Genomic DNA, 27,750 nt, shown 5'->3' on the forward strand with positions numbered 1-27,750 from the left:
GTGGCCCCATGTCCTTCCAAGACTGGGTGAAGCCTCGTGAGAGTGGGACCCCAAGAGCGGTGTCTGGTGGCTCCCTCATGGGGACGCGGGGACACAAGTCTCTAAAGCGCTTCCTGGATCTTAGCAGCCTTCCTGCAAACGCCCTTTGCCCACAGCTGCTTTCTCACCCCGAGGTTACGAACAAAGTATATTTATGCTTCATTCATCAATCTAAAAAATAATAAGCACAGAAGACGTATAATATACAGGAACGTGTAATGCACCAAGGGGACGGGGTGGGGGTAGAGAAGAGGCAAAGATGCGTGAGACGAGGATCTGACCCTGACGGAGCTCCTCACTGAGGACCGAAGCAGGCTCTGACTCTGGCACATACTAGCTCGTGACCTTGGGCAAGTTCACTGAGCTGCCTATCTTTTCTCATCTATAAAATGGGAATAATAATACCTCCTAACACACAGGATTTTACAAAAAGCTTTACTGAGGAGGTATAATTGTCATACAAAACCTGCTCGTATTTGAAGGCTACCATCTGGTAAGTTGTAACATCTCTGCACACCCTAAGACAAGGGGAAGGGCCATGGCAAACCCAGGGGAAGTCCCTCAAGAGGAAAAACACGAGTGTCAGGCAGGTGGCCAAGAAAGGGATGAGCGACTGGTCCCCTTATCATGCAACAGCCATGAGCTCAGATTTCCATGTGACCTCCACGGGGTCTCTGTCCTCCCCACCAGGGTATCCGGATGGGTGGTGGCCCAGATACCCCGTAAAGCCGAGCCCCCTGCAGGGGTGCAGGGCAGAGCAAGGGGGCCATAAGGGGATCTCAAGTCTCATTTCCGCAAATTCACACTTAAAACGTGGGGGCAAGTGTAAAGCCTTTCCTATGTACTGTAAGAATCATGTGGACAATGAAATTAAGGAAAGAAAGTTTTTCCAAAATCCTTTCCTCTTCTTCTTTGGAAAGTTTAATTCGTTAATTCCAGCACGGTAAGAATGTGCCTCTAGCGAGGGTTTCCATCCTTGTCTAAAAAGAGCCCTGGGAAAGGGTACAGATTTGCATTTCTGTGACAGGCTTCGTTAAATATTCAAGCTATCTAAAGTAATAAAAATTCATTTTCAAAACAACATGCTGCTAAATACTCTTCTTTTAAACGGGGAGTTCCAACCACTGCCTTACTCATCTCTCTGACTCCCTTCCCAGTGCATTTCAAAAAAAGTAGTTTCTTCTAGGTTCCGTGATGTCCTTTAAATGCAAATTAAAATCAACTCCTCAGCCAGCAGAGAATTACTGGCACTGAAGGAGTTCAAGACACCACAGCCTCCCTGCCCAGGTTTGGGAACAAACAACCAGAAACATGGGTGAGCCAGACAGACAGAGGCCAAATGTCAGCTTTAACAGTGATGAGATCTACCCTGGAGAACGTGGCCCGGGCGGGGTGGAGGCGTGTCCAGATGAATACACGCTCCCCCAGGCCACGGAGCGCAGCCCATAGTGGACAGAGAACAGGAGCCTCCTGCAGGCTGCCTGGCTTTGGAGGAGAGCGGAGGGAGCCGCACTGAACACGCCCCGTGCCTTCTTTAATCCCACCAGTCCGATAACGCCGTCCTCGGAGAAAAGTGAGCAAGGCATGGAGAGCAGCCAGGAGGTCGCTAGCCAAGTCACATGAGGAGAGAAAGTGGTCACATCAAGAATCTCATGTCCAAAGGCTGGGAGGAGAGGGTTGATGAAATGCTCTTTACCTAGGAGTGTGCCCTTGCATCCCAGAGGCTGGCCCTGGGACACCCAGATCAGTTTCACCCATGCTTTGCAGGATGGGTTCAAAATTGAAGGCTCTCTCCTCAATGTTGCATCCATCAGGAACGGAGCAGACTCAGTAAAGGGGTGTTAATATTTACTAAATGAAATACCACACTGCTAAATAAACATTATTAATGCTTACATTTAGAGATAGGAGAATTGATTTCTATGACGGGAAAGACACTACCACCCACCCCATCAGCTGGATAATCCCAGTGCAAAACTCTCAAACAAATCAAGGCTACTGCCTTAAACTAGTGAGCATAGTTTTGTTTGGTTGGTTTATGGTTGATCTGTTTTCTCTTACATATAAACTTACCATTTAACTAGTTGTGTGACTTAGGATGCTTAACCTCTCTGAGTCTCAGTTTTGTCTGTGAAAAAGAGATAATAAAAGGACAGGGGACAAAGCCCACTGTAGTTTCTGATACTATAGATGAGCCCCTAATAAATAGTAACTGCCATATTAGACCACTATTACTATTTTTATTATCATTATTATTAGTAGTTAAATAGAGTCTCTTGGGTTGTAGGAAAAAGATGAAAATAATGGTTTGTAATATTAGAGATTTTCTTTCCTCCTTTCAAAAAGTTTCTTCACTTTTATTTATAAAAATCCATGTACAGGGCACCTGGGTGGCTTAGTGGGTTGAGTGTTTAACTCCTGATTTCAGCTCAGGTCATGATCTCAGGGTCCTAGGATAGAGACCCATATTATGCTCTGCACTAAGTAGGGAGTCTGCTTCTCGCTCTGCATCCCCTCCAGCTCTCATGCTCTCTCTCTGACAAGAAATACACGCACAATGTAGAAAAATATTAACAATAGAGCTTCCTGGCCAAAGATGGTAGATTTGTAACATGCATCTACGGCTTTCTTTAAGGCAGAATTGAAAGGCGGGAAAAAAATGAAGAAGAGACATTAGCCAAAAATTTTGAAAGCTGGAAAGGAGATGAATGAGTAGCAAAGGACTCAACAGATCCCCCAAAACTGAATTCCAAGTCAGAAATGGGGTCAGCAAAGAAGCAACATAATTTGTGTTGCAGGATCCAGCTAAGTATCACAGAATGCAGGCACCACTGGAAGCTGGGGGTAAACGCTAAAGGTGAACAAGAGGAGAGGTGGAGCTTCCAGAACTCATGCCACCCAACTCCCCCCAGTGACAGCTGGAGATTTAATTTCCAGAAGAGTCTCTGAACTTGGAGAAACCAGGCTCCATATAGAAAACAGAGGACTCAAGTGAAACTTCACATCCAGACTACTAAAATCTCAGTTTTCTTCCTCTATTTGGTTCCTCGAATGTGGGTAGTCAGGCCTTTACCATATGGGGCAGGAGAATGGTCTTCTCTGGGGACTCTGATCAGCCTTAAATAAAGATCCTAACATTGGGGTTCCCCAAGTAAAGGGTCTAGCCCAGTCACATCAGGGTGAAGGTCATAGTTCACAGACCCCACTTACAGGCTCAGAGCTTCCAAGAAGCTTTTGAGTACTTCAATCTTAAATATGATCAGACCAAGGATGATCACACTGGGGAAAGCCTCTAATGAATACAGAGGTGACAGTAAATACACAGAATTTAAAAAAAAAAACTTTAAAAAACAATGTTCTCAGAGATATAAAAAGTTAGAGTAGCCTTAAAAAAAAAGAGGAATATAATTTGTTTAAGAAGAGAGCATTCAGAGAGGAAAAGAAGCTCTTGATAAACTGGAAAATAAAACATAAATGAAAAATTCAATTAAAGGTCCGTAAGATAAAACTTAGGATACTTCCCAGAAACTAAAACAAAACAAAACAAAACAAAACAAAAAAAAAGGAAAATAATGAAAAAAAAGAAAAAAGAAAACTAATAGATAAGAGGTTCAACTGAAAAATCAGAGATCTAGAAAGAGATTAGAGAAAAGAAGGGGAGTTCATAATCAATATAACTCAAGAAAATTTTCCAAAATTCCAAAATTGGTTGAACTACCTATCAACGATGGGAGCAGAAAGAATATATTTTCAGTCTTACAAAATTTCAAAATATTAAATCTCTTATGTGCCCTTTTCTAAGAAACTAAGAGAAGATGTGTTTCATTAAAACAAAGAACGAATCAGGAAAGAGAAGGATGAAAGAATTTTATAGTATGACCCCAAGATGGCAGCTGTACATAAGGTATAAATTACAACATCCAGATTGGGGCACAGCTGATGTACACAGAGAGACGTCCTAGATTATGAAATTAATAGAAGGCATGACTTGTGTGGTGGTTCTGACAGGATATTTGGTCAACTATCAAAAAGTGTATTGAATTTTAAGTACATAGAAAAGTAATAAAAAAAAAACCCCAAAAGACAGCATTAACTCTAGGAAAAACAAAGTTATACAGAAAAGAAAAATGAATCTCAGTTTTATATGGCTCAGATGTAAATAACATTTAAATAGAAATCTCAAATATACACCTAATCTATTGAGGAAAACAGAAAAGGGTCATGTGTGTTGCAGGCTGAAAGAAGAAAGACAGCTGAATTGTATCTCCATAAAGAAAGGTGAATAGATAATACCCAAAGTAAAGACATCAAGAAATAACAAGACAAGCATGTTATTTGGAAATATAGAGGTAAATTCCAAAAGATCTAGCTAAAAAAAGTCATGACCTCTGGGGATTTGAAAATATATGTATATGTGGTTATAGGGAGTTGCTCTTTTTTTAGCACAAACCTTGTAGAATTATTTGACTCTAAAAGAATGTATGCATAAGTTTTATAAAAATGAAGAGTAAACTTTTAAAAATGGACAATGTAAAAAAAAAGTTACTATACTCAAACCATTAAAAGAGAACTGTGGTAACCTTTTGGTGTGTGATAGGTAGAAGTGCGACAGATTAGAAAGGTAAGATGAAGACAAATTGTGAGGCCTTGAATGCCACACTCAAGAATCTGGATTCTGTTTGGGGATGGTGGGAAGCTATGAAACTTCCCTTAGAACAGTGCTTCAGGAGATGACTTTGACAGAGACTGCCTCAAGGGATAAAACAGGGGCAAGAGCAGACATAAATGGAACCATCTGGAGGCTTTCCCAGTCTTTGTGGATGGATAGATTTTCTCTCCCCTTCCTAAAAGGCCTTCCCTGTCAATGCACCTTCTCTTCTAAGCTTTAGAAGAACCTGTGCCATCAGTATTCTGTCTTGTGAGGTCATCGGAAGATGAGCACATTATTCTCATGCTTAAACTCTAGTCACTTCTGAAATGACAGAGCGTGGAGAGCTGTTCCTGACCGAAGTGCCAGCCACCTCTGCATAATTGCTGCGGCAGCTGCAGGAACACAATAGGACTCATGGTTAGTTGCAGTGCGGGAGTTCCACTCCTGAATGAAGGGACTGCTAATGAACTGTGTATGCATGGCATGGCATGAAACCTGGAAACAGTGAATAAATAAATAATGAATGGGTGAAGCGATATTGTGGTAGACATGCCACCCAGATGGAGGACGAGATCATTAAAGTAACACCAGACATGACGGGTGAGCAGGAAATATGATCGTGTCATTTTCACATTCATATTTAAATGTTCCTGAAGAATATTTATGAGAAATTTATATATACGGTGTACAAAAACAGCAGCAGAGCACATCAAAGATTAGCTGAAACATTCCCTTCATTTCTGGATCCATCAACTCAGATCTGCTAAAGTGACACAAGGATGGGCATCAAGTGGCCTGTGCTTTAGGCTCCCCCCTCCCCCCCTGCCAGCAATGTGACCTTGGACAAGTCTCTCCATCTTTCTGAGGCTCAATATTTTTATCTGTGAAATAGAAATAGTCATTATTGCTCCACCTGCCTCACTACAGAGTGGAGTAGGATATCTGAAGAGGGTCCAAGATCGTTTGAAATATCAAGGGATTGAAAAGAACCTAAATGTCCATTGTTGAGGTCTGGCTACATCATTTAAGGGTCACACATATCCTGAAATGTCATGCTGCTGTAAAAAGCCATGAGCAAATGCTTATGTACTGATATGGAAGGCCTTCACGTTTCAGTGTTAGGTAAGAAAGCAGAGACAGGTGAGACAGAGAGAAAGACAGCAGATGTAGACAGACAGAACTATTTCTACTAGTTGGAAAATTTTTAAAAAAATGAGTCCTGTAATTTGTGCTCTGTATTTACTTTGCTTTGTGGATTGGTCCAGGCATTGGAGCAGGGGGAGAGATACAACCCAGTCCTGGTCAAGGCATTCAGCAGGTAAGACCTTGGCCAGGTACCATTTTGAGTTGGCAGCCCTCCAGTCCTACAGATGTGATCAACTGTCCCAAGCTGGTGAGAGTCACCTGGAGGTCGGGGAAGAGGCCCAAATGTCCCTTTTTCAATCAGGCACCCATCTCTGAGCAGCCCTTCTTGGCTACCGTCCAGGAAAGGATAGTGGGACTGACATAACTGACCCTTGTAGGGAGACTCTGGCCACCAAGCCCACATTGGACCCTTTGCCTTATTGAGGTGTCTAGCCCCAGGGCCCTTCGGTTCACAGAAATCAAGCCACTTCTTAGTGGGAGTGGAGACTGCAACCTTAGCTTCTATCTCAGCCTTATAAGCAGAGGGGAAAGAGCATGTCAGACTAAGACAAGGCCCACGTCCCCTACAGCCAAAGAGGGCAGAGGTCAGGAAAGGAAGAGTGGCCAATAGAGACCTCCTTACAGAACTAAAAATGAATATATCCCCCACGATATTCTCTACAAAGTGCCTAAATCTTACCAATTTTGCCCCAAAAGGCTGAGCTCCTTAGTACAGCCTCCAGGCCTCCCATACATTGGCTCCTACCTGCTTCCGAGGGCTCCCTTCTCCATACCTAACAGAAAACAACCTTTCTGAGGATATATGAAATATCTTTCAACACAGAACTGGTATAAAACCACAGTAAGCCACAATAAATTCCCAAAAACCATCATCATATATACTTTATTCTCTAAGTAAAATATAACTAAGTTAGAAATCAGTAACCAAAAAAAGTTTTTTAAAAAAGGATAGGTTAAAATTATAAATCAATGACAAAAGGATAGGTCAAAAATTTCTACTTCTGCCCATGATGGAAGAACTGGGAGCAGATTTACTCTCCCATCACCAGAAAACCAGGTAAAGTACATGGTGCAATAGTTTCCAGATACTGGACAAGAGGCAGCACAGGACTGGGCTGCCTGAGACAAGAAATAGACAAAGTGACCCCTCAGCCACCCCAGCTTGCTGCTTGGATACAGTTCCTAAGATGCAACACTGGATGAGGGCCCAGGGGAAGCCCAGCAGGTGCACCAGGCTAAGAAAAAAGATCAGAGTTTGGGAGGCCACTGTGTCTAGAATTTGTGGGGCAGGTCCCAAGAGGAGGGAGCTGCAAAGACAGAGAGAGAGAGAGAGAGTGCTCCAAAGACCTACAGGGGTGTCCTCAAGTCTTTGGCTAAGTGTTGGGCATGCTTGAATAAAACAAACTACACCAGACCAGGAAAAGAACCATCAAAAATCCCAGGCAGAGGGATTGCCGGAGCTCACACAGAGCTCGGAAGAGTCCGTGTTCCCATTAGCCAGAGTGAAGAAAGCACACAGGCGTCAGGGAGAGTCCTCAGAAGGGTGCTGCCTCAGTACTGGGGATACATTGGCCCTCAACTAAAGGCAGCTCTTGATCCCGCCTAACAAAACTTAAAAGCATGACTTGAGAGGGTAAAACTAATCCCAAACAACTTAACTACATGTCAAAACTCCAACACTACTAAAGAGAATACAACAAAACCTGGGACCCAGCATGTAAAACCTACAATGCCTAGCATCCAATCAAAAATTACCACGCACACAAAGAAGCAAGAAAATAGGATCCACAATCCAGAGGACAATCCATCAGTGGAAAGGAGAGAGATGATGGAACCAGCAGATAAAGACACGGAAACAGCGATAAGAAAAAGAATGAGGGGGCGCCTGGGTGGCACAGCGGTTAAGTGTCTGCGTTCGGCTCAGGGCATGATCCCGGCGTTGTGGGATCGAGCCCCACATCAGGCTCCTCCGTTATGAGCCTGCTTCTTCCTCTCCCACTCCCCCTGCTTGTGTTCCCTCTCTCGCTGGCTGTCTCTATCTCTGTCGAATAAATAAATTAAAAAATCTTTAAAAAAAAAAAGAAAAAGAAATGAGGTAGTGGCTCGGAAAGGAGGCGACAAAACTGCAATTATTTGTGGACATGATGACTGACTATGCAGAAATCAGCGGAACCAACAGATGAATCCTCACAACAGCCCTAAAAGGCGGTGGTTCTATTACCCACATTTGAAGGATGAGGACACCAGGGCACAGAACAGTTAAGAAGTTCAAGGTCACACAGCTGGCAAATGGCACAACTAGGACGTGGACGCAGATGTCTGGCTCCAAACAGAGAATAAGGTAGTCTGGAAAAACTTATAAATAAAAACTGGTAACATTTCTTTACACCAGTATTGAGTAAGTCAAAAATATAATTGAAAATAGGTTACCATTCACAGCTGCAAACAAACCTGTTATGTACCTAGGACCCATCACAAAGAAATACCTAATGTATAAGGTGACCATATGGTTTATCACCAAGTTGAGAGGGAAAAGGAGGAGCATTGGACCCGTCCCAAACAAATTGAGATCTATGGTCACCCTACTTATGGAAACAATTGTTCCAAATAAAAAAGAAACATTCTACCTTTTGGGGGATGGAATGGTAATTCTCAAATTAACCTGTAAATTTCATGCAGTCACAACAGAAATTTAATTATGAACTTGATTAACTTATTCTAAAATGTGTATGCCCTCCGGACTCTTCCAGGTTTAAAATTCTGCATCTGCGAGCTTACAGTGAGTCCATCAGAAGGCCTGGCTGTCCCCGGCTGCGGGTCCCATTTCTGATCCCAGGCACACCCCAGCCCCTTAGGCAGCTGACAGGGACCAGAGCTGACTCCTCACTCCATTAGCCTCTCAGCTATGCAGAAAAAGAGGTCAGGCAGGAAGCCCACCCTTGTCTGTCTGTCTGTCTGTCTGTCTCCCTGAAACAGTCACACAGCCGCTCTGATCAGCTCAGATCAGCCAAGTGGATTCTGGGGATGTACTGTATGGTGATTAACATAATATAATAAAATAAAATTAAAAAAATAAATAAATAAAATAAAAAAAAAAAAAAAAAGAAAGCAGGATGCGAACCTCCAAACGGCTGATGCGCAAAGTGGCCGCTCATCTGAAACCATGAGCATCTCAAGAGCAAAAACCAAGACCAGGGACTGGCCCAGAGAAGACAGTCCAAAAAACATTCCTAAAGGAGGAAGTGGAAGAAGACAGAAGGACAGGACAAGAAGGGCAAGGGAAGGAGTCAAAGAAAGGTGAGGAGACACAGGAAGGGCACGGGAGAGTCACCTTGGGAAGCTGAGGCTTCTCATTGTCACAGCTTGCCAGGTCACAGCTCCGCGACGGAAGGGCGTGGGTGACGGAGGCAGATGTGCCTCGTTCCATCCCCGGCTCTAGTGCATACTGACAGTGTGACCTTGGGCGATTCTCCCAACCTCTGCAGATGGAAGAGTCCAGACAAGGCACATACCAACCTGGGGCAGCAGGTTGCAGGGATCACAGATGCGGATTCTCGTAAAGAAAGGAGGCACTCAGCAGGTGCCTCCAGCATGCTTGGCAGCCCCGGAGGTGAAGCCAGAGTCCACACTGCTGGCCAGACAGGCTTTGCAATGGCTCTCTGACCCAGTCCCTCTCTCCAGCTCCACGAGCCCTGAGAAACTGCCCCATCCCGGAACATGATCGCACCACTCTCAGCTGCCGGCATGCAAACCCAGGGCTGTCACTTCGCTCTACAATTACCCTGCAAATGAAAAATCTGAATGACTGCCGCTCGAAGGCTAAGACGGCGCAATCGATCAATCTCGGGGGGAACGTCAAAGCCGTTGAGTTGAGAGTGCGTATTCTATTGGCACTTGCCACAGTGAGACAGCCAATTGTGAGGCTGACCTGTCATTAAAAGGTTACAGCTGACAAATGCCTCTTGTCTGCCTTTCTCGGGGTTCTGGCGCACACACAGAGCTGCTCCATCAGGGGGCAAAACCAGCACTGGAGCCCACTGAAAGCTAAAAACTACCTTCCTGTCTGCCCCACAAAACCGCTGTCACTAGTGGGTTATCACTGTCACAATGCTCATCTTATCGATGCGGGAGCCAACGCGTGTTTGCCCCACACTGAATGACCATGAGAGATGACCACACACGGTGAGAACGTTCCCTGTCCATCCTGACCAGGGCATTCGGTGCAGAGGCAGCCTGACCACAGGGAGCAGAGGGAGAGCTTTCAGTGCAGGCCCTGGAGCTGCCGCTGCCTGGCGTACCTGTTACACAAAATTAACAGATGTGCGTACACGAAGTACTGAGTCACAGGCCCTCGAAAGCAAACAAAATAAGCGAGCGCTATTCCTAATAAAGTGCTGTCACATCTGAAGAGGGGAGTGCAGGTCTTAAATCGGTGCACAGGACAACAATGCAACATACATTGCCCCTGACGATGCCACTGCGTCCTCCGGAGCTGGGCGGGGGGCTGGCCTTCCACCCACGTGAAGGGTCCGGCTCGTACTTAGGACAAATGCGCGCCTCACAGGGAAATGACAGAGGTGAGCTCAGGCCAGGGCAGGCTGCTGAGCCTGGCTCAGGGAACCGCGGGGACAGGATGTCATCTGTCACCACTCGCTGTCGCACATTCACCCTGTCCCTCTCCTCCGTGGATGGGCTCAGCGAGGTTCAGCTGGCCTTTTCAGCCTGGCATGTGAGCCCCCTTCCATCATGGTCTGCTGTTCCTCCCTCAGGACACCCTGCACTCCAGCAAAGCAGCCTTTTCACGGGGCTGCCGATTCTCTGGGCTCCCCGTGAACCTGCACTGTGTCCTTGGCCATGGCTTGGGCCACCCATTCTCTCCACCAACACAAATCCCAACTTTTCCTTCTCCAGCAACATCCACCTAGAGCTTAAGGGGTTTGGCTCACAGACTGGCAGGTGTGGGAGGCATTGCCCCACCCGGTCCCCAGGAGGCAACTTCTTCTGCAGTCAGGCCCCTCTGTACACCTCTCTCGTCTGCTGCTCCTTGGTGAACCTCGACCACAACACACCAGGCGGGCCAGGCTCAGCTCTGCTCAAGAGCTACACTTCTGCTCGCCTCCTCCAGGAAGGCCGCCCCCAGGAACCCCAGGGAAGGCTGTGATCAGGAGGCTGAGTGTGTAATGCTGGGGCCGCTCAGCAAGCCCATCTGGCTCTCACACTAATTTGTATCTTCAGTGCTAGCCTTTAGCAATGAGGAAGAGGACATGTTCGCCTCTCCCTGCCTTGTCTCGGTCTTCCTTCTCAGTTCTACGTAGAACACAGATTGGGGGGGGGGGCGCTACTTGTTGTATCCCTGAGACATCACAGCCTGGACCTCACCCTGCACAGGTGCTAGGGCTCCTGGCCACGTGATGCTTTTGTGTTCTGAGAAATACACCTGCGTTAAATGAACACAACACCAGGGCAAGGACAGGGACCGGAGGCAGGAACAAGACGGCAACTCTGAAAATGGCTTAATATGTCTGTGGATGGAGCACATTCCTCTGGGGGAACTCCCCCCCCCCCGCTGAGTGCCGGGGGACACGGCAGGACCCAGACAGCGGTACCACCATGTCACCTCTGCAGAGGGACCTGACCTGACTCTGCCGCCTACAGTCCGTCTCATTCCCCTCACCCCTGCCCCATGACTCACATCGCCTCGTTCATTTCCTAAGGCAGTGACCACCGTCTATGAGTGCTTTCTGTCCGCCTCCCCCAGCCACTAATGTGCACCCCATGAGAGCATAGCCAGGACTGTCTGTCACTCGACACTGTGCCTGGGACCCTGCCACCTGCTCAGAATCCCAGTGTGGTGAATGCGCGGTGTGGGGCGTGTTAGGACAAGAAAACAAAACAGGGCAGAGGAATGAGCGGGAAGAACTGGGCGATACGGGCAGGCTTCTTGGGACAGGGGACACCTGAGGACAGAGGCAATGTCTCAGGACAGCCAAGGACAAGGTTCATCTCTCCAGGTAAGGGAAGGCGGCAAGGTCCATCCAAGCGGAGGGAGGAACTCGGACAGCGCTGTGCGCTCATGCAGGAACGTCAAGTATGGCCCGTGTGAACGCCTCAGTGCAGGGCCAGGTGCGGAGGCAGGGGCCCCCACGGCTACGGAGGCAGCCTGGACGATCCAGAGATCGGGTGGCATGAGGGGCACGGGTGGGTCCCCGCTGCAGGAGCACAGCTGAACCACACAGTGCTGACGGAGATGGGCAGTCACAGCCCTGGGGACTCTGGGCGCCCTGCGAATGGGGTGACATCAGCCCTGTGTGGGCAGCTAGAACAGATAAAGCAGAAGGACTGACCTTTTCAACCAGGTCTTCAGGGGCCTGTTCCTCAAAGAGCTGTATTTTGTCTTCAATGCTCTTCCTCAAAAGGTCTATCTTGCTTTTACTCTTGGAGCGCGGCTTCCTCACCTTGGGCTGCTGCTGGAGGGGGCAAGGGAAAACACGGGCAGGAAAGTGACCACCTGCAGGTCTGGGCAGCCCCCATGTCTCCCAGAGCCGGGAGGGGCTTCTGCAGCCCCCAGAGCTGCACAGTTGTCTTTGGCAGGACAGATGGGGAAAGATGTACATTTGTCTGAACAAACTCAGTAGGAGGCCTGCCGTCCATCAAAGGAGACAAAGGCCTCCAGCTGGTGGAGCCAAAGCTTTGTAGTCAGACAGCACAGCCAACCCGGGTCCTTCTCCTCCCAGCCGTGGGACCTCAACCTGTCAGCTCTCTGAGCAGGGGACTCGACCTAAGAGGTCCCTGTCCTAGTGAAGCTAGGTGGAGCGGCTCTCCCTGCTGGCACCAGCGGACTCCACCACCACCTGCTCCTCTGCTGTCCCCCGCGGTCCTCGGGAAGGGAGCCAGGCTCAGCCAGCCATGGCCACCGACCCCTGCCAGCACATCAGTGCATTTCTGCTGCAGAGTATTTTTATTTTTTTAATTCGAGAGAGAGAGCGAGAGAAAGAGCACAGGAGCATAAGCGGGGGAGGGGAAGAGGGAGAGGGAGAAACAGACACCCCCACCCCAGCAGGAAGCCACACACAGGGCTCGTTCCCAGGACCCTGAGATCACAACCTGAGCCGAAGACAGAGGTTTAACCGACTGAGCCACCCAGGTCCCCCTCTTCTGCACCCTAAACCACTTCAGAATGAGGAACATCGTTCCTGCCAGGATCGGCCCTCAGTCAGCTCCAAAGCAGGGGAAACACACCCTGCTTCGCTTCTATGGAAATACCTTTATTCATTGTTCTGAAACTTAGAGAAAGAAAAAAAACGTTGCTACTTTGTCTCTAATTCTCTAACTACCATCATCTTATAAATCCTGCACTCTTTTAGGAACAGAAATAGAAAAAACACTTTTTTTTAAACATGAAAGAACATAAAAGCTTCTAAGTTATTTCTGCATCGCGTTTTTTTTTTTATTCAATAAGGATATGCCTGATTTTTTTTTTTCTTCCCCCGAAGGATAAGCAGTAGGTTTCAAGTCAGAAAATACCAGCCCCGAGCCCAGTTCCGCCACCCCCTGCCTGCCTCAGTCAGTCCACTTTTCCTGTGCTGGTGGGTTTCTCTTCTGTAAAATGAGCAGAGAAACCTGGCTCCCGGCCCTGCAGTGAACATGCACGAGATCACCCAAGCTTAAGCACTTTGAATATGTGCTCAATCCCAACGTAATATCACGTCCAGAGAAGCCCGACAGCTTGCATACATTTGGTGGTTGGCCGGCTCAATCACATGCACTGCACACCTGCTATGAGCCAGGTATTTTCTAGGTGCTGGGGACGGAGTGGTGAATGGGTCAGGGAGCCTGTCTGCAGTGGGACACAGACAGTGAGCAGGCTGAGAAACCAGGACATTTCAGTGATCAATTACGTGAACATAAGGACCACAGCCACGTGGTGAGTGCCTGGGGAGGGGTCTTCTGGACGGGTGCTCAGGGTGGGGCTCTGCAGGGTAAGCTGAGCTGAGACACGAAGAGCTGAGACACAAAGAGCTGGCGCTTGATATTCTCGGGGAAGCGTGTTCCTGGCAGAAGAAATGGCAAGTTCAAAGGCCTCGTCCTAGGTCAGGTTCCCCAGAGGCAGAGCCAGAGATGGGGTTGGGGTGTACACGGTTTCCTGACAGAGGAACTCGGAGCAGCATGTGGGGAGTGAGGGAACCAGGTCAGGAAGGGGAGAGGGCCACGCCGGGTGGGGGTCTCAGGTAAGTCTAGCCTTAACTGCTCCATGGGGGGCTCTGGAGCAAACACGGCCCCCAAGACTGGTCTGCCTTTGAGGCCCATAATAGGCGCTCAAAAAAGGCAACTGTCCATCATCAGGCTACGAGGTCCGGTGTGAGGGGCTCTCTTTTCCTGACCCACCTGAGTGGAGGTGAGCATCCTCCTCGTGCCACTTACAGAAGGGGCCAGGCTTCTGTACCCTTAGTCGGTCACTGCGCGAGGCTGAGGGAGCAGGAGGGAAAGAAGCCTCTTGAGCCAGGGGGCACCCATCTGCCCGAGGCCCGGTCCAGAGGAAGGTCCAGGTGTGAGCTGTGAGCAGCTGAAGTGCAGGGCCCGGGAAGGGGGTCTGGGCCAGGCATCTAAAGGTTAGGGTAAGCTTGGCAGTTCCAAAAAGGGCCAGAAGCCGACATGGCTGCAGAGCAGAGTGAGAAGAGGTGAGCCCGGGGTGGGCGGCGGGGCCAGAGACCACAGCCTCAGGGGCGGGAGATGCCCCATGTCTGTAGTAAAGGAGAGGCTGGGACGCCCCTCTTACCGGCAGCTCAGGGGCACCCAGGGCCTGGTCCAGCCTCAGGAGCTCCGCTTCTCGCCAGGCAGTCTGGAACTGCTGCAGCAGGACGCGGGCCCGGATTTTGGGCAGGGCCAAGCTCCTGTCCATCTGAGCGAAGCAGCCGTGAACTTCCTGCCTCATCCCGAGCAGCTCCTCCTCAGACAGGGAGAAGGCCGAGGAGCAGAGCTTCCTGGAAAAACAAGACAGAGAGGGAGGCAAACCCTAAGAGACTCTAAACTCTAGGGAACAAACTGAGGGTTGCTGGGGGGGGGGGATGGGGGAACTGGGTGACGGGCATTAAGGAGGGCACGTGATGGAATGAGCCCGGGTGTTACATGCAACACTGAATTCTACCCCTGAAACTAATAATACACTATGTTAACTAAATTGAATTTAAATAAAAAAATTTTAAAAATAAATTTGAAAAGGGACACCTGGGTGGCTCCGTGGGTGAAGTGTCTACCTTTGGCTCAGGTCAAGATCTCTGGGTCCCGGGATCGAGCCCCACATTGGGCTCCCTGCTCAGTGGGGAGTCAGCTTCTCCCTCTCTCTCTGCCCCTTCCCCGCCCCTCCCATGCTCACTCTCTCTCTCAAATAAGCAAAATCTTTAAAAAAATCAAGATAAATAAATAAATAAAAAGAGGAAATAGTTAAGGGGTGCTGGGTGGGGGAGAAGCTGGGAATTCAAAGAGCAAACTCCATTCATCAAATTCATGTCCAGAAAAACCCATCATGTCTTTAATCATGCCTTCGATCTACAGGAATCTCTTGAGAACGGAATATATGGTGCATGGGACACACAGCCATGCTAGGGCGAAGTTACAGCTGAGTGAGGGTGTCCGGGGGCAAGCAGCAGGCCTCCCAGCCTTCCCGACCTGGAAGAGTCTACTTTCGCTCTAGAAACAGACGTGAAAACAAAGCATTATCCCCCAAGCCCGCTCAGCAGCACACTACGCAAGGGCCAGTGGCCTGGAGGAGAGATGCCCAGCTCAGCTCAGGAGGAAAAGGGACAAGGAGGGGCCTTGCACTGGGTGTTAAAGGATCATGACTGACAGCCATCACGAGAGAAAACCCGTTCCGCGCTGGGGATATGCTGAGTGATTGACTGCTAAAGGCTGACCTGTGTCCCTCCAGAAGACATCAGGTCCTAACCCCAGTACCTGGGAATGTGATCTTATTTGGAAACTGAGTCTTTGCTGATGCAAAAGTAAGATGAGGCCATAATGGAGGAGGATGGGCCCTTCACCCAACACGACCGGTGTCCTCGTGAGAAGAGAAGAAAGACCTGGGCACAAGGGGAAGGCCTCGGGACCACAGGGCCACGGACCGGAGTGAGGAAGCCAGCACAGATGCCGAGGACGCTGGCAGCCCCCCAAACTGTCCTTGTGTCTTCAGAGACAGCCTGGTGACACCTTGCTGACACCTTGATTTCAGACTTCTGACCTCCAGAGCAGCAAGAGAACACTTCCCTGTCCTTTGAAGCTTCCCAGCAGGTGGAACTCTTGTTTCCGAAGCCCCAGGAAACAAAAACATTGACCTACACCATTGCTAATCCTTCCAGCAACTCAGTCCTCCATTTGCAGACAAGGAGACTGAAGAATCCTGCCAGTCTTCCTTGCCGGCAAGGCCCACAGCCCACTCTACAGGGGAGGCCGGCCATGGGCTCCCGTTCCTTCCTCTCCAGCGAGATGTGAGGGGAAGTCTGCTGGGGACCCCTGCACAGAGGTTCCTCCCGGAGCCAGGAGCAAGCAAGGGAGAAGCTGCGTCTCCTTCCTGCTTTGGGCAATGCCTGTCTGTCCACTCGTTCGTCTGACGAATATTCTCTGTGGACAAACCCAGATTGTTCGGTGTTCTGGCAATGTTCAGTCAACATTGGCTGGCTAAAATGTGCTGTGTGGATGCTTTACACGCAGACATACCCACAGGACTACCGAGGGAGGACACGGCCAGCCCTGCCACGCCCGAATCTCCAGGAGGGAGAGGGGTACTGCAGTTCAGCTAGAATGTTCTCCCTTGGAAATAGAATAGGAACTTCCAGCTGATATGGGCCTCCAGCAGACATAGTCTGAAGGCCCCAGGCCCATGTCTCAACACCCCACCGTGGGTTTCTCACGACAGGGCGTCTACCAACTTTTTAAAAAGAACCCCAGGAAATGGCAGCTGCTCCTTTGTCCTTGACCTCTTGGAGAACCTTTGCCCCCTGTGTTTGCAGGTATGTGGAATCCAAAGTGAAAGCAACTCTGAAATGACTCTGAGTCCTTATTCCTGCCCATCTTCAAGCCGCTCAGCCCTGTGTGGTCTGGTCTTAATCCTCTACTGTGTGGACACCCAGATAAGACAGAAACACCTGTCTTGACAGAAACACAGGCAGGGTCTTGGCCCTGATGGGAGTTTAAATCCAGGCAGGAGTTCAGGAAAGAAGTCTCAAAGACATGCTTTCGCTGGAAAAAACACCCGTCCTTATTAATTCCTACTTTACTCAACCAGGTTTAGAGCAACTCCATCCTGCTTGAAATTGCAAAGCTTCTAAAAATGTGTTTCAAAACGATTGTGCAAAGCCATTTTTACATAGTGCCTCAGAAATAAAGGCTGCAACCTTTTGGAATCTTAAACAAGCAAAGCAGACAGGCAGACGCACGTCTTGGGCATCGTTCTTGACCCTCTTTAACCCATAGAAAAATCATAAAGCGTTTTCTGATAGCAAGGTGAGAATTCTCTTTTCCCGGTGAATGACTAAATCAGCGGCGGCTCTGGTAATACTCTCAGCAAAATGGATCCAAATGAAGTTGTAGAAAACGACCACCCAGTAACGGGAATGTCAAGTCTAATTCAGATGCTTCAACGAGTCCAAAGCTGGTTGGAGCGTGTAAAGAGACTTCGGTGGGATGCGGGTTGAGCTGAAGAACAACTCGCAGGAAAAAAAAGTGGCCTTTAAGGATCTGATTCTTACGGGCTTGGAGAGAAGACAGCATCTTGTATGCTCAGGAAAGCAAACACTAACAAAGACAGGGAAGTAAACAGGGACAGAAGCCTAAGACAGAAGAGGCAGAGCCCAGAGAGGGCACTCTCTCTCTCTGCAAATACCCGGGGACCCGTTCTCCCTGGTGGCCAGGTCAGTCCTGGGGAAGGGCACTGTGTAGGAGGACAGAAGAAGCGGTCGAAGCCAGGCAAATCCTGTCCCACCAGGGGTCACTGTCAAGGAAGGCTGGGCGCTGGGGGGAAGATGCTCTGGTACTGAGGCCCCTCCAAGGGTACAGGTGGGAGGGACCACGGATGCCCAGCGCACAGCATGCTGGCCCAGCAGAGAGGGGAGACAGACTGGCTGAGCAGATATGCTGGCAAGGACTCATTCCCCTCCTGCCAGCCCCGCCCCCACCCCCATCCCACAACATCCCCTGCACACTCCTGTCCATGCAACCAGGTCCAACACACAGGGCTCTGGATTCAGAATTACGTTGCGCCTAAGATTCAGCTTACACTGGGAAGCGTCTATACCCAGAAAAGGATACTAAATGGGTGCGAGCTATGTTTGTTTCTTTGCTTGAACGGGTTGTTTGGTTTGTCTGTTTGCTTAAGTTTCTGGGTTGGCTGGTTGGTTCGTTGAAAAGAAAAGCAACTTTAAGGAATGCTGATTGCGAGGTCTGTAGGGAAATGGAAAAGAAGCTCTCTGTCATTGCCAAATGGGTACAACCATGTCCTTGTAAGGAAACAATGACTTAGTGGCTCCAAATAAACAGACTGAGTAGATGCTGGTTACGGGCCATTTCCCCTGCGCAGCTGGTGATGGCTTTTAACAGTGTTCCTCAACGCCAGTCACACTGGTCTCCCCTCCTCACGCCCAGATAAGGACCAGGACCTCCTCTCAAGCTGCTCCCGCCTCGGTCTTGCCCCCTCTCAGCAGCGCACCGGTGGCCTGTGTCCGCTCATCTCTGGCTCCCAGTGCCAGGTCAGCGGCTGGCGCACACAGCGGACCTCCCTCGGGGCCTGGCAAAGATCTGGACCCTCCAGTGTACCCGGAACGGTTACCTGCCAGTGCCTGCTTGTCCTGACCATCTCGTTAGGTGTCTGCTCTCCTCCTGATCATGGGTAGCAGCCATTACTTACTAGCTGCTGACTGCCGATCAAGGGTCATGTTTAAAGATTTAAATATACGAACCCATGCTCTCCCTCATCGATGCCGTGAAGGTGGCATCTTGTTAGACACAGCTGATGACCTAACCCAGAGCCACTTCGTTACGCCTTGTCAGCTCAGTGCTTGTTTAGAGGGGTTCCCTCCAACGATGTTGGGGACAGGACACCCCTCACAGCCCCCGGGGGGATGCTGCAGCTGGTCGAAGGCAGGAACTGGCAAACCATGGTCTGTAGACCAAGTGTAGCCCCGGCCTGTTTTTGTTCATGAAGTTTGGCACGCAGTCAAATCATTAGTTTACAGACTGTCTGTAGCTGCTTTCTCGCTACCGTGGCAAAGTTGGGTAGTTGCAACAGAAACCATGTAGCCCTCAGAGACTACCCTTATCTGCACTTATTTAAAAAGTTGACAGCCCCTGGTCTCCGACAGTCATGGTCACTTCATTCTCCTTGCTGGTGAATGGTTTCAGCATGGGACTGTGATGTAGTCCTGACCAGTGGAATCAGAAGGGGTGATGGCTCAGATGTTGAAGAGATGATGTGTGTGACACCTGGAGCCACAGCAGCCATCCTGAAACCATGCGGGGATGAGCCCAAAGACCAAAGTGGCGCACTGAGGATAGTGGAGCAGAAAGACCATCAGAACTGGGTCCTTGATGGAATCATTGAGCCACTGAATCAAGATGGGAAGCATTTACCACTTGACTCCTTCTTATAAAATATTTTCTTCACCTTTTACTAACCTGATAGTGTCATGTGCTGCTGAAAGCACCCTAAATGATTGAGTATTGTCGTTTAAGGCAAGACAGATGAGGCTTAAGAGGTTAAGTAACTCTCCTACACTCAGCCGGTGGTGGTGCTGGGATTTAAATCTAGTTTTTCTGGTCTACACTGACCACATCTGACTTTGCTCCACAGCCCCACACTAGCTGTTTGGAGCTCCTTCAGTTTCCAGTGTGATGGGCCAGCCTCAACCGACTGCCAAAAGCTTTGTGGCTCTCTGCTACACCAGAAAGTTGTCCCATTTGGGCCACGCCCATCTCAGTCCGCACAGAGAGCTGGTAACTCCCGGCAGGAAGGGGCTCTGGCCCCTCTGGTGTGTGACTTCAGCTGGTCCTCATTGCTCCCATAACACCCCCTGTCTTTAAAAACAGTAGCTGTGCCATTTATCCAATGTTTCCTAGTCATATCACCAGGAGAGCTGGCCAGCTGTGGCCCCTACATCCTACTCAGAGGTGATGTCATTACACGGTTCTCGAATTAAGAATGAAACATAGCCTGAGCACCGAATCAGAGAACGAAGGAAGGGGGCCAGTGAAGAGGCAGTGAGGGTAAGGCCTCAAACAAGGGCCCAATATCACACGTTGTTGACATCTGGTGAAACAGGGTGGGCTCCGAATCGCCCCCCTGCTAGTTCTGCTCCCTACTCTGCTCCCGGGAACAAGGCCCCTCATCAACCGAGCTTCTGATCAAGGGTTCCCGGTGCAGCTCCTGTGTATGCGGGAGTGGTGGGTTTCAGCGCCCCCCAGGCACAGCCTCCCACAGGAACCCGGGCCCCTCACCCTCTTCTCGCTACGAAGCCTGCCTGCCACTGGCCCTGGCTGCTCATCCCATGACCCCGGGTGGCCCTCCTCCCTGGGCTGCGAGTTCAGGTGACCAAGGACCTCGAGGGGCAGTGCCCACCATCCCCACAACCACGGGCAGGCCCGTCCCTCACTGGGTGGAGGAGGGTGAGGACGCTCACGCGAAGATCAGGTGCTCCCAGCGTCTCAGCTCCGCCTGCTCCTCCGTTGAGGCCTCCAGCGCGTCATCCTTCAGTCTCTGCCTCACGCTCTGGACGCCCTCCTGGTCCCTGTCCCTCTCCTCCCCCTCGAGCTGCTGGGCCCGGGCAGCCAGCTCCCGGCTGTGCTCCTCCAGGATCTGCTGCAGGAAGAGCCAGGGCACGCCGCGCTTCAGCAGCTCCTGGGTCATCCCCGAGTTCTGCAGGCGCCGCAGCTCCTCGGTGGCCTTCTCGGACAGCGACAGCGTCAGGGCCCTGAGCTCCTCCAGGGCGGCCTGGTCCAGACGCTCCTGCAGGTCCTCCAGCGCCGCGCTGTGCTCAGCCAGCAGGCTCCCCCACCGGCCCAGGTACTGGCTGGCGTCCTCGGCAGCTCGCAGGGCCTCCCCGAGGGACAGCTGCTCCTTCCGCTGCTCCTTGTGCTGCAGGGGTTTCAGAGAGGAAAGCTCCGTGGGGACCGGCTTGGTGCACACAGCGCTCTGGCAGCCCCCATGGAACCCTGTGCAGGGGGCACAGAAGGGTGACAGTCCTCTCCCAACACCTCACACTTAGAGAGCTGTCCATGGGAAACTAACCCAAAATAGCTCAGGCGGTTAAACATCCGACTCGAGGTTTCGGCTCAGGTCATGATCTCAGGGTCGTGAGCTCGAGCCCTGCATCAGGCTCCGCACTCAGCAAGGAGTCTGCTTGGGATTCTCTCTCTAACTCTCACTCTGCCCCCCGCCCCCCGCTCACTCTCTCTCTCTCTCTAAAAAAAGAAAGTAACCCAAAGTACGTGAGAGCTCCGTCTGTTGAACACGTATTGAACGCATCTTTCTTGAGCAGGTACAGCCCAAGAGCAGACCACCTGGGTTCCAAGCCTGCCTCCTCCGTGGACAAGCCTAGAACTCTCTGTGCCTCCACATCCTCATCTGTAAAATGGGGCTGCTCTACCTCACCGAGTAGTTGGCAGGATTCAGTGAGCTGTCTAACACGCGTGTGGTTCTCAGAGGCACGGTGGGTGCAGAGCGCACGGCGATGAATGTCTGCTATTACTCCGTGGCCCGAGCACAGGGGAAAATCACCCCGAGATCTGTGACGGACAACTGAAAGGAGGAGGTCAGGGGAGGCCTTTCAGGAAGGAGATCCGGGTGAGACCTGAGGGAGGAGGTCACACCTCAGGCGGGCTATGACACGGAGAGAAGATCCCCAGGGAGAGAGCTGCAGGCAGGAAGGCCCCCCGGGGGTGAGGAAACATGGACAGGCACAATAACGATGTCCATCGTGCTGGGATCTCTCAGAGCACCGGCAGACCGTCTCCGTGCTCTGTTGTGAGGACACGGGATGGTCCAGGTGGCCAAAGAGGGTCACCATTCTACCGACTGGTCGAGCACCTACTCTGTGTCCTCAGCCCCGGGGGGTACGGCGGAAAGCTCTGCCTCCGTGAACAGGGCCGCTCACAGATGATCAGAAGCAGCAGCAAGAGACGCTATTCACGGACGTCGCTGGGGTCTCTGCAGTCCATCCATCCTTCTGGAGCCTAACCCTGCATCAGGCCAGCCCATCAGAGAAAGGTGGCCTCAGGCCCCACGGACGTCATCGCTCACGTACCTTTTGCAGCATCTCTCGTCTTCGCTTCAGGATTAATTTTTGGTGCAGCTTCTTCTTCTCCTGCTTCAGGTCATTGTCCAGCTTCTGTTTGATGGAGAAGACTTCCGTCTGAACGCGCTCCAGCAGCGTCTCCATCTGCTCCTCATCCAGGTAGCCCGCTCTAGGAGAGAGACGCAGAGGCTGACGCACTCTCCACACCCACCCTCAGCCTGACCGCGGCACGGGCTGGACGCTCATCTCCCCGTTTGCTTGGTCTGATCAGAAAAAGTCTCTACCCTGAAGGAGCAGGAGAGAACGGGCAGCTAAGACGTTCCCCAAATACAGGAAGGGCAAGGTCAGTGTCCCTAGGGCACGTAAAGCCATGCCCAGAAAGCTCAATACCAGAAACCACCTGTTCGGGCAGAGACTGGGCAAGAGCTCTGGGACAAAGTGGCGCTCTGGGGACCACGGCACTCTGGGGACAGTTTTCCAAGAGCAGACAGTGGGTTCGGAATTGCTGGTGACAGAATTGTCACCATCAAAGTCCAAGAGGCAAATGCAAGAAATGCCATGTAGGGTTAATTCTTCATGCTAACCTGGCCAGCCACATGGCACCCGCATTGAACACTGTCTGGTTGTGTCTGGGAGGGTGTTTCCAGGAGAGATTAGCACTTGGAACCAGGGATGCGGTAAAGCAGACTGCCCTCAACGTTGGGGGGACATGAGCCAATCCAGCAGGGGGCCGAATAGCACAAAAGGTAGAGGAAGGAGGAGTCTGCCCCCTTTTCCCTGCCTCACTGCTTTAGCTGGATGCCTCTTCTCACCTTCTCCTGCCCCCGGACTGGGATCCCCTGGTCCTCAGGCCTTTGGATTCAGAATGAACTACACCACTGGCTTTCCAGAACATTCCAGAGTCTCCAGCTTGCACGGGGCAGGTGGTAGGAGTCCTCAGCCTCTGTAATTAGCTGTGCCAATTCCTCATATTTATCTTACTGGTTGTTTTTCTGGAGAATCCTGACCAACACAGTCTGTTACTACCACGATTACCATGACTATTCCCAGTCTGTCCGCATCACTGGTTTGGGCCCTGTGCTTGGCACAGGGTAGATATCCATGGAAATTTTTTCTTTTTTTAAGATTTTATTTATTTATCTGACAGAGAGAGAGAGCATAAGCAGGGGGAGTGGCAGGCAGAGGCAGAGGGAGCAGCAGGCTTCCCGCTGAGCAGGGAGCCCAATGTGGGGCTCAATTCTGAGACCCTGGGATTATGACCTGAGCCTAAGGCAGATGTTCAACCACTGAGCCACCCTGGCGCCCTATCCATGGTAGCTTCTTGAAGGAATAAATAGGTAAATGAATGAATGTTGGACACATGTTTTAGAAACATAAGTCCCGTGCCAACTTTTAATTTTTTTAAATATCTTATTTATTTGAGAGAGAAAGAGAGAGAGCGAGCACATGAGCGGGTAGAGTGGCAGAGGGGGTGGGAGAGGGAAAGAGAGAGAATCTTAAGCAGCCTCTGCGCTGAATGCTGAGCCTGGCACTGGGCTTGATCTCATGACCCTGAAATCATGAGCTGAGCTGAAACTAAGAGCGGGATGCCTAACCGACTGAGCCACCTTTTTAAAATAGAATTTAAAAATCAGAGGTAAAACACACGTCCGTGGTAACTGCTCACAGCAATACAACCGGCTGTCAGGGGCTTCAGTTGAAGACAAGGAACTGTTTTTTCACTTGAGTGAAAATTAATCAGAAATGTCAAGGCAACTGCAGTGACAAATTCATTAGCATCTTCGGGTAGCGAGTGTTCGCGTAATTTGCACCTTACGGAATCCTCATTAAATAGGGCAAGAGAGCCGCAGAGTCCTAATGAAATTACCGAGGTGGCAGAACCAATTCCTAAAGCCACAGACTGTCCTGGGAAAGCCAACATTACAGGCATGCCTCTATTTATTTTAGAGCTTCTCATTACCAAAAAGAATAAGTGTCATTGTTTGCAGCTAAGTACCTCAAAGACTAGCTGGGAGGAAAAGCCACGGAGGGGTGGGGGCTGCCCTGCTGTGAGCCTGCGTCACCACCAACCACACGGTCCCCGGGGCTGCAGAGAAAAACCAGGGACAATGCACGACAAGCGACGAGCGTCTATGTATTTAGACTTCACTGCCAAGGGGACTGCAAGAGCCGGCCGAGCTCAAGGAGAAGTGGGCTCCCCCACCACACAGCTCCCATAAGCCTCTGCCACTGATCTCTCAGTGAAATGCGGGGGATTTCCTTTAGGATGACTCCGGGTGGGGGGTGCCTGGGTGGCTCAGTCTGTTAAGCATCTGCCTTCAGCTCAGGTCATGATCCCAGGGTCCTGGGACTGAGTCCCGTGTCGGGCTCCCTGCTCAGCTCCCTCTGCTGCTCCCCCTGCCTGTGCTCTCTCACTCTGTCAAATAAATAGATAGAAAGACCTCAATGTGAGACAGGAATCCATCAAAATTCTAGAGGAGAACATAGGCAACAACTTCTATGACATCGGCCAGAGCAACCTTTTTCACGACACATCTCCAAAGGCAAGAGAAATAAAAGATAAAATGAACTTATGGGACTTTATCAGGATAAAGAGCTTCTGCACAGCCAAGGAAACAGTCAAAAAAACTAAGAGACAGCCCACGGAATGGGAGAATATATTTGCAAAGGACACCACAGATAAAGGACTGGTATCCAAGATCTACAAAGAACTTCTCAAACTCAATACACGAGAAACAAATAAACAAATCATAAAATGGGCAGAAGATATGAACAGACACTTTTCCAATGAAGACATACAAATGGCTAACAGACACATGAAAAAATGTTCAAAATCATTAGCCATCAGGGAAATTCAAATCAAAACCACACTGAGATACCACCTTACGCCAGTTAGAATGGCAAAGATAGACAAGGCAAGAAACAACAATTGTTGGAGAGGATGTGGAGAAAGGGGATCCCTCCTACATTGTTGGTGGGAATGCAAGTTGGTACAGCCACTCTGGAAAACAGTGTGGAGGTCCCTTAAAAAGTTAAAAATTGAACTACCCTATGACCCAGCCATTGCACTACTGGGTGTTTACCCCAAAGATACAGACGTAGTAAAGAGAAGGGCCATATGCACCCCAATGTTCATAGCTGCATTGTCCACAATAGCCAAATCATGGAAGGAGCCGAGATGCCCTTCAACAGATGACTGGATTAAGAAGCTGTGGTCCATATATACAATGGAATATTACTCAGCTATCAGAAAGAACGAATTCTCAACATTTGCTGCAACATGGACGGCACTGGAGGAGATAATGCTAAGTGAAATAAGTCAAGCAGAGAAAGACAATTATCATATGATTTCTCTCATCTATGGAACATAAGAACTAGGAGGATCGGTAGGGGAAGAAAGGGATAAAGAAAAGGGGGGTAATCAGAGGGGGGAATGAAACATGAGAGACTATGGACTGTGAGAGGCAAACTGAGGACTTCAGAGGGGAGGGGGTGGGGGAAGGGGATAGCCTGGTGATGGGTAGTAGGGAGGGCACGTATTGCATGGTGCACTGGGTGTTATACGCAACTAATGAAGCATCAAACTTTACATCGGAATCTGGGGATGTACTGTATGGTGATTAACACAATATAATAAAATTAAATTAAAAAAAAAAAAAAAAAAAAAAAAAAAAAGAAGATGACTCCGAGTGGGGCTGTAGGGCAACATCAAGGTTGGCCACTGAGGCTGAATGATGGGCACACGGAAGGTTCATTGCATGGCTGTCCCACCTATCTTGAAGGTTTTAGAAATTCTGCCACGCGAAGGATTCTTACGACTGGAGAATTCTTACAGAGTCAGTAAGAAGCCGCCAGTACATCCTCTGACAGAGCGGCACAGGAGGTGTCTGATGAGGACAGCGTGGCAAGGAGGCTCCTAGGCATCACCGGGGACGGCTCTCGGGTCTCACCTCTCATGTTTCTGGATGAACAGGGTCAGCTGAGTGTCAGCAGTGCTCAGAAGGCCTTGTACACGGGTCTCCGATGACTGCATGTTCTGAACCAGGTACTCCCTGTGGCCAAATCGTTTACTTAGATGGTATCTCTTACTAGCCTGGAAAAAATCCATCAACTCTTCTAATTTCTCCTGTTTAAAAAAAAAAAATGAAGAAAATATGCCTAACTAAAATTTGGAGAATATTCTGTCTAGACCTATTAAGTATTACATTTCCTTCCCAAAGAAAACACACAAGAATAGAAGCATGGGGATTAACACCTCAAAACGCCCTGCTCTTAACAAGGCTTAGAAGAAAATGACAGACTAAGAAGGAACGAGAGCTTGGAAAATGCATTCAAGACCCAGAGTGTTAGGAGTTGTCAAGACAACGTTACTGCCCTAGGAAAGGGGATGCAAATTTCGCTCACTCGGCCTTCGCCCATGGGGTTCTTAATACACAGCAGCAGCACAGGTTGGGATAAATCAGCCATCAGCCCTGATCCCCAGAACTTCCACGCTCGTGGAGGAGGCAGGAGACAAGATGAGAAACCCCAACCAAACACAAGACAGCGATAACCTACCTTACACTGGAGTCTTCTCTGGGCCCGGCACTGGGCTCAGAGAGTTTCTTGCCTTATTTAACTTAATCTAGAGAGAGACTACTATTATTCCCATTTCACAGATGAGGAAACTGAGTCTACATCACACTGCTGGGAAATGGTTAAGCAAGGATTTGAACTCAGTAATCTAATTCCAGGACCTGTGCGCTAACATGCAGCTGTGACCAGTGGCACGGTCATCAGACCAGCAGTAATTAAAACATTAGCCTAAGTGGCATCATCCCCCTGATTTGCTCTGCTCTCTTTTCCCATCTGTGGAGATATTGTCCCTAAAATGGGTCACCAAAAAGATCGATGCTCTGTGCAACAAGATACCTATGATGCCACGGACAGTCTCCTCGTTAACCAAAGCTGTGATATCTCCAGTTCTTGACGCCTGGGAACGTGCACTGTCCAGACAGCAAAAAGCAGAATGGTCAGTCGGATGCGGCCGAACACCGGTATCTTCCTGACTTACTGTCCACAGAATCCATATAACAGGAATACAGAGAAAACACTCCTATTCTCCATGAAACTGGGTCTGCGGGAACCGCCGACTTGTGCCCATTACATAAGGACATGCAGAGCTGCCATCTCCCAATACTCCAGCAGCTGCGGTCGAAGACGCCTGTGTCCTGCCACCTTTATCACCCACGGAAGTCTACTTCTTGACCCCATTATGACTAACAATCACACATTCTAGCTCGAATGCCCCCGTGTTGAGAGTCAGCCACTGCCCATCACGAGGAGAAAAATGACAGCAAAATCCATCAATACCTACGTGATGCCTTGGGGTCTGGATGCCTACCTGAGAATAGAATAGAATTCTTAATCTAGTCACTCTCACTGAGGTTTGAGTGGGAAAAACCTAGAGCCAAATGGAGAGGCTGGCTTGTTCTCGTCAAGCTCCGTGCCTCACGAGAGTGGCCCTCTCACTCTGCAAGACTCACTTTCCGGAGCCTTTCGGGGATGGTTGCTCGGTGTCCTCTGGCACGAACGCCCTACTCCTCACCAGCCTCACCCACCGGGCCTGTGCCAGGATCAGAGATCTGCTGCAGGACT

General features: G+C 49.8%; 1 protein-coding gene across 4 annotated transcripts in view; it reads right to left on the reverse strand.

The window, feature by feature from the left end:
• Nucleotides 1-27,750, reverse strand: part of EVC2 (EvC ciliary complex subunit 2) — a 115,839-nt gene that overhangs the window by 17,879 nt on the left and 70,210 nt on the right. For 2 of the 4 annotated variants that reach the window (XM_034672141.1, XM_034672138.1), the window contains 5 exons: nucleotides 26,064-26,239; nucleotides 22,123-22,282; nucleotides 20,500-20,954; nucleotides 14,613-14,817; nucleotides 12,181-12,303 (listed from right to left, as the gene is read on the reverse strand). In XM_034672141.1, coding sequence (XP_034528032.1) covers nucleotides 12,181-12,303; nucleotides 14,613-14,817; nucleotides 20,500-20,954; nucleotides 22,123-22,282; nucleotides 26,064-26,239 — 1,119 coding nt within the window. The remainder of the gene's footprint in view (nucleotides 1-12,180; nucleotides 12,304-14,612; nucleotides 14,818-20,499; nucleotides 20,955-22,122; nucleotides 22,283-26,063; nucleotides 26,240-27,750) is intronic. The other 2 variants (XM_034672139.1, XM_034672140.1) reach the window with 2 other exon arrangements.

The sequence above is a fragment of the Ailuropoda melanoleuca genome, chromosome 11 (assembly GCF_002007445.2).
Source record: "Ailuropoda melanoleuca isolate Jingjing chromosome 11, ASM200744v2, whole genome shotgun sequence".
Lineage (NCBI taxonomy): Eukaryota > Metazoa > Chordata > Mammalia > Carnivora > Ursidae > Ailuropoda > Ailuropoda melanoleuca.